Genomic DNA, 15,603 nt, shown 5'->3' with positions numbered 1-15,603 from the left:
CCTAACATAAAAAAAGGCAAAGCTAATGAATGACATCCACAAGTATTACTCTTAACAACTGATTTAATATTTAAATATATATATCCTAATTCTTTTTTAACTCTCATCATACTTTATATTAAATTTAAAAAAGGATTTGGTAAGTAATCTTCAACCCAGTGCAATATCCCAGCTAATTACACATGCTTAATGAATTACTGATGTTTCAATATATTGAAAATGTTAACTCAGAACACACTTTATGTATGTCCTAGACATGAAGCTACTGTATCTTTTCTTCAACATTCTTCATATTGATTTCTTTAGATTTTTAAGACTATTATTATCAAGTATATTGCCTAAGATTAAGTTGAAGAAATCTCACCTTGGTTCCATTGCATCCGGGGATACCTTGAGGTCCTGGGGCCCCATCATGGCCTGGCATTCCCTTTGAAAAGAGATATAACACATGTATAATATTTCTTAGATTACTCTTTAAGGGATTTTAAAATAAGAAGCCAAATCCTACTTACAGGAAGACCTGGTGTCCCTGGAAATCCAGGAAGTCCAGGAGGACCCTATAAGAAGAAATAAATTCCTTGAAGTAAATAACAATCACTAACAATAAAATAATATCCTACCTAAGAGAACCATGAAAATTACATTAACAATGGACAAAATGTCTCACTGATTATTACCACTCGTTGTTCTTTTAAATATTATAGAAAGAAACCTCCTATTTTTAAGTCTCTTTTGTAGAAAACTATAGAAGAAACTCCTATTTGAGGGAGCATTGTCTTCATTGCACTTAGTAGGAGCAGGCAAATTAGTGGATGAAATGTCTTTTCTAAAAAATAAAGTGGTTCTCCTAGGTTTCTAAAAAATAAAGTGGTTCTCCTAGGTTTGTGATGAATATTGAATTCAGCAGGGGGTGGGTAAGTAGCAAATATATCTGCCCCTGAGAACATCAATGGGATCACCCCCAAAATTCTTCAATCAAATTTCTCTGTTAGGATTGGCAAAAATACAAGTTTGATAATATTTTCTGTAGGTGAGGCTATGGGGGAAAGGTACTTTCATATACTGTTAATGGGATTCAAACACGATGGAGAGAAATTTGGAAATACATAGCAAAAATACACACGTATTTACCCTTTGAAACAACTCATCTCTAAGAATTTATCCCAAAGGTACACTAGAAATTATGAAACAAAATATGAAATTCAAAGTTATTGATTGCAGCATTATTATAGCTAAAGTATAGAAATGACCATATAACCATATTCATAGCTAAAGATTAGAAACAATAGGGACATGACTAAATAAATTATGGTACATCTACATAATGTAAAACTATGCAGCTGTTAAAAAAATGGGGAAGATCTCCGTACACTGAAATAAGTCCACGATGCAGTCTAGACAGAAACAAATATAATAATGTACACCCGAAATTTACACAATGTTATAAGCCAATATGATCTCAATAAAAAATAATTTAAAAAGTGGGATAGACAGAATTTGTGCTGTAAGATATAATTCAACAGAAGGTACACAGAACTACCTATAAGCATTATTTTTCTCTTTTCTTTAATTTCTTTGCAGCATAATTTAGGTACAGTAAAATGCACAAATCTTAAGTGTACAGCTCTTTCTGTATCTCTAGAAAGTTCTCTAGTGCCTCTTCCAAGGCAACCTCCAATTTGCAGGAAATATGAGGAACAGAGGATCAATTTAAATGACATCATGAGGAAACAATCGGCCAGATCCAGAACGTGGAACACAGTACAATACAAATGACCCAGTTTCTCCCATGGCATATAAAAGAGGCTTAAACATAGCAACCAAATGCAATATGTGGAACTTGCTTGGATCTCGGTTTGAACAAACCAACTGTATAAAGACATCTTTGAGACAATTGAGGAAATCTGAATATGGAGTGAGTTTTAAAGTATATTGAAAAATTATTGCTAATTTTTGAGGGGTAATAATGGTATAGTGGTTATATGGTTATCAGTTAGAGAGACATACTGAAGTATTCATTGGTGAAATGAATGACTTGTGGGATTTTCCAAAGAATAGTGGTTGGGTATAGATGAAACAAAGTCATCAAATTGTTGATAATTTTTGAAGCTGAGCAATGGGTACATAGGAGTTCATTGTACTATATTCTCCGTACATTTGTGTATGCTTAAAATTTTCCATAATAATAAGTCTTTTAAAATCTGCATATTAAGAGTTGCCTATGAGCTGAGACCTGAGGATGCAAAAACTATCAAGCCACCTATTCCTAAGCACTTTTGAAGTTCTAGTTGAGGGACATGGACTCTTCAGGCACTCCCAGACACTTGGAAATGGGAATTGATAGAATGGACTGTTATTTTTCAGTCTCAATAGTGCTTGGGACATAGTTAATGGTAGCTACAGCTATTATGAGATATGTTATGATTATTATGAAGAGCTTTAATAGAATATTGATACCCATTTATTACAGAAAAACATAGAAATATGTCTGCTAAAATAAACTAAGGGTTTTGGGTTTCTTCCCTGCTTTTCCAGTACCCTACCCACACCAGTCATAAGTAGCACACAAAGCAAGCTACACGTTGTTAAGAAGTACATAGCAGGAGGGAGTCAAGATGGCGGCGTAAGCAGACTCTGAACTCACCTCCTCCCGTGGACACAGCCAATTTACAACTACTCCTGGAAAAATTACCCCTGAGACAGAACTGAAAACTGGATAAGAGGAACTCCTGCAACAACGGACAATCCTAACTGAGGTGGAAGAGGCAGAGACTCCCTTCTGGAGAGGAAAAACGCCGCCTTCACAAGCCGCCAGCTTCACGGCCGCCGGGAGCAGCTCACAGGTACGCAGCCTCCCTGGAGGCGCGGGGCCCTGAGCCGGGGAGCGCCCCTGCTGGGGGCATTTTGTGGACCCAGCACAATCGACACCAGCGGCATAATATCTGACTGTGCCTGCTACTAAAACACTGGGGAGCACCCCCAGAAACCCGGTTCACAAAGAAACTAAAACTGGCTATTAAAGGGCCTGCGCACAAACTCACCCGTTTCAGAAAGCATCCTAAAATCACCAGAAAGAAAGGGGCACAGTGCTTTGGTGACAAGAGACTCACCTAATAGGCCCTGAGTGCATCCCGGTGAGAGGTGAGACCTTTCCAGGGACTGGGACATTGGCGGCGGCCATTGTTGTGGCCTGGTGTGGACGTGCTGACACAGACGCCATTGGAGTTCTCCCTGAGGCCTGCTAGCCCAGGGTCTGCCCCACCTGCTAGAGCACCGATTTAATCCAGGTCAGCCAGGGCAGGCAGCCCACCCTAGAGACTGGCCCCACCCAACAACAAGCCCTCAGGCAACTTGTGGGCCTGCATAGATTGGTGACTGGATTCTCTGCAGCCTGGCAACTGGGCCCACTTCAGTGGGGCAGGGCATGCACAAGGAGTGGGTGGAGAGTGTGGGGCGGTGGTGGAGTTTGTGGGGCTCCCGCCGTGGAGAGACTGGGTCCGCTTAGGGAGGTGGGGGCATGCACACGGGGCAGGGCTGTGTTGACTGTGTGTGTGGACCTATGGGTGGCAGGGCTTGTCAGCTGCAGAAGACTTGTGCTTCTCAAAGACCCACATAGGAGGTTTGCCCCACCTTCCAAAGCCTGAAACAATTGGGTGCTCCTGTGCCTGAGGCCAGCCTCACCCAGCTGCAATCCTCAGAGAACTGACAAGAGACCTAATAAGCTAGAGGCTTACAGCAATTGTAAGGCCCTGAGCCTAACAACCTGCCACACTGGGGGCGTACTCACTTAAAAGAAATACTGCAACACAAATGTGGTATTAGAACTTGCAGCCAACTGTGCTGGGGCTGCCCACACCTGATAAAGAGACTGAAGGGCCCACAACAACTACAAGCAGCTGAGCATTACAACAGCTGGCCAGGAGCATAACTCAGCCTCCCTGGGCGCCTATAGGGAGAGCAAAAAGGCCACAACAGAAGGACACACGTAGCCCACATAGGGGTCACCCCTGGAACATTGAGAACTGAGGGAAGCACACTGGAAGCCTCCTAAGTCATCACTTACATAAGGTCACCTATCCAAGAGCAGGAGACGTAGCTGACCTACCTAATACGTAGACACAAGCACAGGGAAAGAGGCAAAATGAGGAGGCAAAAGAATACATTCCAAGTAAGGAAACAGGACAAAACCCCAGAAAAGGAACTAAGGGAAACAGCAATGAGCAACCTACCCGACAGAGAGTTCAAACTAAGAGTGTTAAGGATGCTCACTGATCTGGGGAGAAGAATAGATGAACTCAGTGAGAATGTCAACAAAGAAATGGAAGATATAAAAAAGAACCAATCAGAAATGACGAATACAATACTGGAAATGAAAAATTCATTAGAGGGACTCAAAAGCAGAGTAGAGGATACAGAAGAACGGATCTGTGAGCTGGACGAAAGACTAGAAGAAATTATCCAAGGTGAACAGGTAAAAGAGAAAAGAATTGAAAAGAGTGAGGACAGTCTAAGGGACCTCTGGGACAACATCAAGCGCACTAACATCCGTGTTATAGGTGTCCTGGAAGGAGAAGAGCGAGACAAAGGGGCAGAGAATCTATTTCAAGAAATAATAGATGAAAACCTCCCTAACCTAAGGAAGGAAACAGACATCCAGGTACAGGAAGCACAGAGAGCCCCAAACAAGATAAACCCAAAGAGGCCCACCAAGACACATCATAATCAAAATGTCCAGAATTAAAGATAAAGAGAGAATCCTAAAAGCCGCAAGAGAATGTCAAGTTACACACGAAGGAAACCCCATAAGGCTATCAGCTGACTTCTCAGCAGAAACCTTACAGGCTAGAAGAGAATGGCACGATATATTTAAAGTGCTAAAAGGAAAAAACTTACAGCCAAGAATACTCTATCCAGCAAGGTTGTCATTCAAAATGGAAGAAGAGATCAAAATTTTCCCAGATAAGCAAAAATTAAAGGAGTTTGTCACCAAGAAACCAGTGCTACAAGAAATGTTAAAGGGACTGATTTAAGGGGAAAAGAGAAGACCACAAATAGGAAAAATTATCTATTTCCATGATTAGAACATAATGGATACAAATGCACAAAAAAGAGGTTAGATATGATATCAAAAACTTAAAAGGAGGGAGGAGGGGAGTTAAAGAGTACGGCTTTCAGACAGAGGTCAAACTAAAATGACCATCAATTCTGTATAGAAGAAGAAAGGAACAGAGAAGGACTACTAAAACACTGAGAAAAAAAAGTTAAAAAATGGCAGTAAGTACATACTTATCAATAGCTACTTTAAACGTCAATGGACTAAATGCTCCAATTAAAAGGCATAGGGTGGCTGACTGGATAAAAAAACAAGACCCATATATATGCTGCATACAAGAGACACACTTCAGACCTAAAGACACTCACAAACTGAAAGTGAAGGGATGGAAAAAGATTCTCCACGCAAATGGCAATGAAAAGAAAGCTGGGGTAGCAGTACTCATATCAGACAAAATAGACTTTAAAACAAAAACTGTAGAAAGAGACAAGGGCATTACATAATGATCAAGGGAACAATCCAACAAGAGGATATAACACTTGTAAATATCTACGCACCCAATGTAGGTGCACCTAAATATATAAAGCAATTATTAACAGACATAAAAACAGAAATAGACAGTAACACAATAATAGTAGGGGACTTTAACACTCCACTTACACCAACGGATAGATCATCCAAACAGAAGATCAATAAGGAAACATTGGCCTTAAACAACACACTAGAACAGATGGACCTAGTAGATATACACAGAGCATTCCATCCAAAAACCGAAGAATACACGTTCTTTTCAAATGCACATGGAACATTCTCCAGGATTGATCACATATTAGGCTACAAAACAAGTCTCCATAAATTTAAGAAGATTGAAATAATACCAAGCATCTTTTCTGACCACAACAGAATGAAACTAGAAATCAACTATAGGAAGAAAATCAGAAAAGCCACAAATATGTGGAGATTAAACAAAATGCTACTGAACAACGACTGGGTTAACGAAGAAATCAAAGAAGAAATCAAAAAATACCTGGAGACAAATGAAAATGAAAATACGACATGCCAGAATTTATGAGATACAGCAAAAGCGGTTCTAAGAGGGAAGTTTATAGCGATACAGGCCTATCTCAACAACTAAGAAAAATCTCAAATAAACAATCTAACAATGCACCTAAAGGAACTGGAAAAAGAAGAACAAACAAAGCCCCAAATCAGTAGAAGAAGGGAAATAATAAAAATCAGAGCAGAAATAAATGAAATAGAGACCAGAAAAACAATAGAAAAAATTAATAAAACCAAGAGCTGGTTCTTTGAAAAGATCAAAAAATTGACAAACCTTTAGCTAGACTCACCAAGAAAAAAAGAGAGAAGGCACAAATAAGTAAAATCAGAAATGAAACAGGAGAGGTTACAACAGACACCTCAGAAATACAAAAGATTATAAGAGAATACTATGAAAAGCTATATGCCAACCAATTCGACAATCTGGAAGAAATGGATAAATTCTTAGAATCATACAACCTTCCAAAACTGGATCAAGAAGAAGTAGAGAATTTAAACAGACCAATCACCAGTAAGGAGATCGAAACAGTAATCACAAACCTCCCCAAAAATAAAAGTCCAGGACCAGACGGTTTCCCTGGTGAATTCTACCAAACATTCAAAGAAGATTTAATACCTATCCTTCTGAAACTCTTCCAAAAAATTGAGGAGGGGGGGAAGCTCCCTAACTCATTCTACGAAGCTGACATTACCCTGATACCAAAACCAGACAAGGACAACACAAAAAAGAAAATTACAGGCCAATATCACTGATGAACATCGATGCAAAAATCCTCAACAAAATACTAGCAAATCTCATACAACAATACGTTAAAAAGATTATACACCATGATCAAGTGGGATTTATTCCAGGGATGCAGGGATGGTTTAACATTCCCAAATCAATCAACGTAATGCACCACATTAATAAAATGAATAAAAATCACATGATCATCTCAATAGATGCAGTGAAAGCATTTGACAAGATACAGCATCCCTTTATGATAGAAACTCTGAATAAAATGGGTATAGAAGGAAAGTATCTCAACATATTAAAGACCATATATGAGAAACCCACAGCTAATATCATCCTCAATGGTCAAAAACTGAAAGCCATCCCTCTAAGAACAGGAACCAGACAAGGATGCCCACTGTCACCACTCCTATTTAACATAGTACTGGAAGTCCTAGCAAGAACAATCAAGAAAGAGAAAGAAATTAAAGGGATCCAAATTGGAAAGGAAGAAGTGAAACTGTCACTATTTGTAGATGACATGATTTTATATATAGAAAACCCTAAAGAATCCACCAGAAAACTTTTAGAAGTAATAAACGAATATGGTAAAGTTGCAGGATACAAAATCAACATACAAAAATCAGTTGCATTTCTGTACACTAACAACGAAGTAGCAGAAAGAGAAATTAAGAATACCAGGCCATTTACAATTGCAACAAAAAGAATAAAATACCTAGGAATAAACTTAAACAAAGAGGTGAAAGATCTGTACAACGAAAACTATAAAAAATTTCTGAAAGAAATTGAAGAAGACACAAAGAAATGGAAAGATATTCTGTGCTCTTGGATTGGAAGAATTAACATAGTTAAGATGTCCATACTTCCTAAAGCCATCTATAGATTCAATGCAATCCCTATCAAAGTTCCAACATTTTTCACAGAAATAGAACAAAGAATCCTAAAATTTATATGGAACAACAAAAGACCCCGAATAGCTAAGGGAATCCTGAGAAAAAAGAACAAAGCTGGAGGTATCACACTCCCTGATTTCAAAATATACTACAAAGCTATAGCAACCAAAACAGCATGGTACTGGCACAAAAACAGACACACAGATCAATGGAATAGAATCGAAAGCCCAGAAATAAACCCACACATCTATGGACAGCTAATCTTTGACAAAGGAGCCAAGAACATACAATGGGGAAAAGAAAGTCTCTTCAACAAATGGTGTTGGGAAAACTGGATAGCCATATGCAAAAAAATGAAAGTAGACCCTTACCTTACACCATACACAAAAATTAACTCCAAATGGATTAAAGACTTGAATGTAAGACCTGAAACTGTGAAACTTCTAGAAGAAAACATAGGCAGTATGCTCTTCGACATCGGTCTTAGGAACATCTTTTCAAACACCACATCTGACCGGGCAAGAGAAACAATAGAAAAAATAAACAAATGGGACTACATGAAACTAAAAAGCTTCTGCACAGCAAAGGAAACCATCAACAAAACGAAAAGACAACAATTGGGAGAAGATATTTGCAAACCATACTTCTGATAAGGGCTTAATCTCCAAAATATATAAAGAACTCATGCATCTCAACAACAAAAAAACTAACAACCCAATTAAAAAATGGGATAAAGACCTGAACAGACATTTCTCCAAAGAAGATATACAGATGGCCAACAGACACATGAAAAGATGTTCAAAATCACTAACTATCAAAACTACAACGAGATATCACCTCACGACCGTCAGAATGGCTATAATTAACAAGACAGGAAACAACATGTGTTGGAGAGGATGTGGAGAGAAGGGAACTCTCATACACTGCTGGTGGGAGTGCAAACTGGTGCAGCCACTATGGAAAACAGTATGGAGATTCCTCAAAAAATCAAGGATACAACTACCATATGATCCAGCTATTCCACTCTTGGGTATTTATCCAAAGAACTTGAAAACACCAATTTGTAAAGGTACATGCACCCCTGTGTTCATTGCAACGTTATTCACAATAGCCAAGACTTGGAAGCAACCTAAGTGCCCATCAAGGGACGAATGGATAAAGAAGCTGTGGTATATATACACAATGGAATACTACTCAGCCATAAGAAATGATGAAATCCAGCCATTTGTGACGACATGGATGGACATTGAGGGTATAATGCAAAGTGAAATAAGTCAGAGGGAGAAGGTCAAATACCGTATGATTTCCTTCATTAAGTAGTAGATAATAACAACAATAAACAAACACATAGGGACAGAGATTGGATTGGTGGTTACCAGAGGGGAAGGGGGGAGGGAGGAGGGTGAAAGGGATAATTCGGTACATGTGTGTGGTGATGGGTTGTAATTAGTATTTTGGTGGTGAACATGATGTAATCTATGCAGAAATAGAAGTACAATGATGTACACCTGAAATTTTTACAATGTTATAAACTAATGTTACTGCAATAAACAAAAAAATTAAAAATGTGTAAAAAAAAAGAAATGTAATGTCATTTTCTAAAATTTTAGTTTGAATTTGGAATCTTTTGATATCATTTATTTTATTTACTTAAATAATAATTTTGTTTCACAGGATTTATAACATAAAAAATCAAGCAACAAGTAACATGTTTTATACTAAAGCCTTTTATAGTTCTAACAGTTTAGAGAAAATGTCCTTTTCATTATATTGTACAACTGCTTCTCTGTTCAATTTTCTATTAATTAGAATAGAATTACTTGTGTAAACATGATTAAAATACCTTTAAGAGTGAAAAGGGATGTCTAATATAATAAATAGATTCAAAAGTTTTAAAAAAAAAAGTACATAGCAAACAATGTTTTTAATGTTTATGTAAAATGTGTATATCTACTAAATTTCTGGAGATTAAAGGATCAGAATGTTTAATTGTCTTTGTCATACACATAAACATGCTATGTCACTACCTATGTATTTTATACTCAAAGTAAGTGGCCTCGTCAATCTATGAACACAGAATTTCAGAGCTAAAGGGAACTTGGAGATTGTGTTGTTTGATCCTCTAATTTAACAAATGAAGATACTGAGGCTCAGAAAAGTTAAATATGATCTTCTAAAAGCCAGTACTATTTTTAAACTATAGTTTCCTCTCAATCCTAAAACACGCTGAAAGATATATGTCAACCTAAAAGTTTTTCAGAAAAATTACACTAAATGTGCACTTCAATTTTGAAACACATCCTGATTTCCAGAATATTAAAACTTGAAAAATCATACATCTTAGAATTGAGGAAATGTATTTTTCCAAAAGTAGTTATTCTTTAACATAGTGATTTAAACCAGTGCTTCCCAAACTTATTCTCTTCAAGGTATACAAAGAAAATTATAATATTTGTACATGGTACATTGGGAAGGTACACAGCCTGAGGTGGCCAACCCTCTGAACCTAGAAGACTAAGATGATCACATCGATTGGGACGTTCTAGTTTAAACCACTGGTGTAGTATATATTTTCAATAAATTGACAAATTGTTAGAATTTAGCGCTTTCAAATTTCTTAGTAATAAGCTACTTTAAAATCTTCTTGCATTAGACATCTGGATATATAAAGATAACTATCAAAATACTAAAGAAAGGCTAATTGTAGATATATACCAACTCTTAAATTTAACTATTCAAACACTGCGTTTTTCTTTTTGCATTTCAGTATGAGTCTTCTCCAGTTGTCTCATAACACTTTCTCTGTTTTTTCTCTGTTTTGACCAACAAAGCATTTGATATACAGCAAATATCACTTACTCTGATCCCTTTTGGTCCTGGTGGCCCTGGAATTCCATCATCACCCTGAAAAATACAATATATTTAGTTCTTTTTTCTTCAAAAATAGCCTTCAAATAACTAATTTTAGATTATAGAAAAAGAGACTTAAATTTTTGTTAACCTTTGTGAAAGTTAGTGCGAAACTCACACACCCAAGGAAGAAGCATGTATTATTGAGACAAAGCACTGAGGTAAGTTATATAATAAAAACTGAGAGGGGCCAGCCCCGTGGCTTGGTGGTTAAGTGCGCGCGCTCTGCTACTGGCAGCCTGGGTTCGGATCCCAGGCGCGCACCGACGCACCACTTGTCCGGCCATGCTGAGGCTGCGTCCCACATACAGCAACTAGGAGGATGTGCAACTATGACATACAGCTATCTACTGGGGCTTTGGGGAGAAAAAGTGGGAAAAAAAAAAGGAGGAGGATTGGCAATAGATGTTAGTTCAGGGCCGGTCTTGCTCAGCAAAAAGAAGAAGATTGGCATGGATGTTAGGTCAGGGCTGATCTTCCTCAAAAAAAAAAAAAGATAAAAAAAAATGAGAAAGGTCTTTATTTACTGAGAAGAAAACTGCTGACACATAGAAACTTTATATGTGTAAAGTTAATTACGAATCATGCAAGAAAACAAAGATGAAATAGTGGTATAGATATTTCCCAAATAATTTATGCATAAACAAAATAAGAATTGAAAATCTTGGCAGTTTCTGTATTATGTCAATCTGCTTGCCATGCTGGTAATAAACAGCATCATCTCTGAGTCCAAATATTTGCTGTTCTTGACTTTGCTGCTTTAAACATTTCCTTTGTTTTATAAGGCACTTCTACTGGCAGAGTTTAAGAAGGAATAAGAAAAAAAAAAAAAGAAGGAATAAGAAAGAACCACAGACATTCCTTTCTAGCTTCTGCTGTAGACTCACTTGCAAAAGAGGCTACCCACATGTGGGTTAAGCTAATCACTCATTTCTAGTTACAACCACATTGCTGAGAATTTCAAGTTTTGCCTCACTACATTTTTATTAACTAATTTCTTTTAAAAATGGAATAAAGAAAACCTAATTCTGCTCCAAAAGGCAGGAATGTTGATGGGACATATAGCTAGTAGGCTATATATCACCTGAGGTTTTAGATAGCTTTTACTAAACTGGGACATCTTGCTTTACACAAGTGGTTTCCAAACTACTCAACTCACAACCCTAGAGGTTCCTCGATGCCTATGTCACAACCATCCTTCAATCAGCACAGCTCTGTTTTTATCTGTTTCATGTGGGGCTTCTACGAAAAGTTTCATTTGGAGAAAGCATTACCTGGTGGATTAGTTTCCTATGCTGCTGTTACAAATTACCACAAACTTAGTGGCTTAAAATAACACAATTTTACAGTTCTGGAAATCAGAAGTATGACAGGGGTCTCAGTCGCAGAGCTGTGTTACTTTCTGGAGGTTGTAGGGGGAGAATCCATTTCCTTTCTCCAGCTTCTAGAGCCACCAGCATTCCTTAGCTCATGGCCGCCTTCAATCTTCAAAGCCAGCAATGGCTGAACGAGTCTTTCTAACATTGCATCACTCTGACACTGATTCTTCTGCTTCCCTCTTCCACATTTAAAGGACTTTTTTGATTACACTGGGCCCACCAAGATAATCCAAAATAACCTCCCTAGTTGAAGACCAGCTGATTAGCAACTTTAATTCCATCTGCAATCTTAATTTCAATTGTCTATGTAACCTAACATATTCACAGGTTCTGAGTATTAGATCATGGACATCTTTAGGGAGTGGGCATTATTCTGCCTAGATACCTTGCTTTAAAAAAAAGATTAGTAATCTACTCTTTCCACAACAGACGCATCTCTAAGGAGATTTAAAGTAAATCAAATTCTATTTTAAAACAACTAAAAGACCTTTTGCTCGATGAATTTTTTTGTGTCTTCACACGAAAGGCAGAAATAAGACAAGGATGCCTTAATATTGTACTGGTTGTACTATCACGGTTAAATAAGAGAGAGAAATTAGAGATATAAAAATTGGAAAGGATGAGACAAAACAACCACTATGTGCAAATAATACAATTGTATGCATGGAAAACCCAAGATAATTAGTGAAAAACTACTATAATTAATAAGATAATTCAGTAAGATAACTGTATATAAAATTAAAATGAAGAAATCAATAGCTTTCTTACATAGCAACAACTACCAGTTAGAAAACATAAGGAAAGAAAATATGCAATTTACAATAGCAAACAAAAGATAAAATATTTAGGAGTGAACTTAACAAGAAATGTACAAGATTTATAAGAAGAAAAGTTTACAACACTTCTGAAGTTCAAAAAAGGAAGACTTGAACAAATGCAAAGGCATTTCATGTTCCTAGATAATAGGATTCAACATAAAAAAGTCAATTTTCAATAAATTTAGTTACAGATTTGATAAAATAAAAATAGAAATAACGATTTTTTTCAAGTGGACAGGGTGACTCTAAAGTTCATATAGAAAAATAAACCAGCAAGAACATTAAGGAAAATTTTGAAGAAAGAAAAGAGCAATGAGGGGACACTAGCCCTGTCAGATATAAAAATATAGCATAAGACATCAATAATTAAAATAGTTTGGTTCTGATATTTGAATAAGCAGACCATTGGAAGAGTATGGAAAGTCCAGAAACAAGTCCATATATTCATGTGCATTTGGTTTATAATGAAAGTGGCATTGCAAATTAGTGGGGAAAATTATATTGGGACACACTTGTGAGGACATCTGGAAAAAAAAATAAAGGTGGAACTTACATCACAAACCATACACCAGGATGAATTAGAAATGGACAAAATGTTTACATGTAAAAAATGAAACTATTAAAATACTGCAAGAAAACATGGGAGAGAAAACATGGGAGAATTATTTTATAATCTTACAGTGGGTAAGGCATTTCCTACTCAAAATCCAAAAGCCATAAAAGACCTTTGAAAAACACACACAGAGACACACAAATATACACACACACATGCACACACTCAGCAAAGACAAATGACAAATTAGGGGGAAATAATCTCAACTCACAACACAGACCAAGGGAAATCTTGCTAATATATAAATAGCTCACTGAAGTATGAACACCAACAATCCAGTAGAAAAATGGTCAAATGATGAATAGACAGTTCACAGAAAAGAAAGCACAACTGATTCTTAGAACTATGAAAAGATGCTTAATCTCACTCAATAAGAGAAATGCAAACAAAGTACATTGAGAGGCTATTTTTCATCTATCATATTAGCAAAAATCCACGTTTCATAATAGAGTTGGTTAAGCTACAGGAAAATTGGTCTTCTTGTATATTGCTGAAACAAGGATAAATCATACTTCTTGAGGTGAAATTTGGCAATATCCATAAAAACGTATAAATACATGTACCCTCTAATCCAGCAATACCACTTCTAGTAACTTTACAGAGATAATCCCTTATTTGGAAAAGGAAATCTATTAAAATTGTACATCTAGCAGCACTGTTTGTAGTGGCAAAACATTGAAAACTACCTAAATTATCATCAATAGGGGATGGGCTCAATAAATTATGGTTTATACACACAATGAAATACAATGCAGTTACAAAAAATAATAAGAAGGTTCTGTGTTTACTGACATGGGATATCTACAATATATATTAAATAAAAAACAAAGGTCAAACAATGTGTTGAATATCATACCATTTTATAAACAGAGCTAAAAGTATGTCTGTGTATTCATATGCATGTATGTGCATGTATATATTTGTACCTGCATGCATATCCATAAAAAATTCTTGGGCATATTCACAAGAAAATAACATAAATGAGTACCTATTAGGGATATGTAGAACTCAGTGGCTAATGAATCAAGAGGAAAGGAGATATTTTTCATTGTATATCTTCTTATGTTAATTTATTTTGAATAAAGTGAATATGTTATCTATTGAAAATTAATTTTATTTGTAAGAATAAAGAAATCTTTTAGAAAAATTTATGCATACACGCCTATATATATTTGTTATATATATATATTTTTTCTTTTTATATATCTTTACTTTCATATATAGGAGTATACAGATTAAAGAATAATCCTACAAAAATTCTGACTTAGTATATATGTTAACATACACACATGTACCAGAGTACCCAATCAGATAAAATGTATAAATTCAGCTATGCTCAGAAGCATGAAGTCATACTGGAGATAGAAGCACAAAGTACTTCAAATTCAGAATCCCAAAAGTTTAGAAAGCAGTCCAACCTTATCATTTTATGAATATTGAAATGGAATCACAACAAAATATTGGACTGCTTTCTAAATTTAAACTGCATACAACCACACCTTTAAAAATTATCATACTATTGTAGAATAGTTCCAGTTAATGCTAAATTATTTCAAAGGAATTATGATGTAATTAACTTTTTTCAATCTGACACAAATCTTTGTTAAAACCGCCACCTCTCAGCAAGCATGGTGTACAAGAACCTCAGCCCCTAATCCCAGGTAAACTCAGATGCAAGAAGTGTAACTTTATTTTTCTATGGTTCAACTTAATTTCTGTTTTAAAGCATCCATTTCACTAACTTGGCTGAAATTTGGTCTCAGTCATTTGGAGTTCCCACCTCATTTTCACAAGGCTGTGCCTAAGTTGTGGAGAGCTTAAGTAGTTCCAAGGTGTTGAGGGTGTGACAGTCTAGTCCAAGTTGGAATTCATTGGCATGTCCCATGCCAATAGTCTGCATGGATTGCTGCTGAGTTAGTGCTCAATTCCATCCACTTGACTCTTTCAGATCTCTCTGCTATTTCTGTGCCTCTCCTGGCTGCACAAGAAACTTTCTGCTGTTTTTGTACCTCCTTAACCTAGGAAATTCTGTTGAATGCCCCATCTACCTAAATTCTATTTAGTCATTTCGAGTCTTGCTTTATCTTCAGTGTAAAGTTCTAGTCGGGAAATTTAGCACAGGTCCCTTCTGCTCTTGAATCTAAC

At 36.5% G+C, this 15,603-nt stretch overlaps 1 protein-coding gene across 2 annotated transcripts in view; it reads right to left on the bottom strand.

Moving 5' to 3' along the window:
* The window catches only part of COL4A5 (collagen type IV alpha 5 chain), a 229,582-nt gene that overhangs the window by 116,349 nt on the left and 97,630 nt on the right, over positions 1–15,603 (bottom strand). For both annotated transcript variants that reach the window (XM_058536479.1, XM_058536480.1), the window contains exons 4-6: positions 10,598–10,642; positions 513–557; positions 365–427 (exon numbers count right to left, since the gene is read on the bottom strand). In XM_058536479.1, coding sequence (XP_058392462.1) covers positions 365–427; positions 513–557; positions 10,598–10,642 — 153 coding nt within the window. The remainder of the gene's footprint in view (positions 1–364; positions 428–512; positions 558–10,597; positions 10,643–15,603) is intronic.

Source organism: Diceros bicornis, chromosome X, assembly GCF_020826845.1.
Source record: "Diceros bicornis minor isolate mBicDic1 chromosome X, mDicBic1.mat.cur, whole genome shotgun sequence".
Taxonomy (NCBI): domain Eukaryota; kingdom Metazoa; phylum Chordata; class Mammalia; order Perissodactyla; family Rhinocerotidae; genus Diceros; species Diceros bicornis.
The sequence above is the reverse complement of the archived record's forward strand: the minus strand, read 5'-3'. Positions and strand labels throughout refer to the sequence as shown.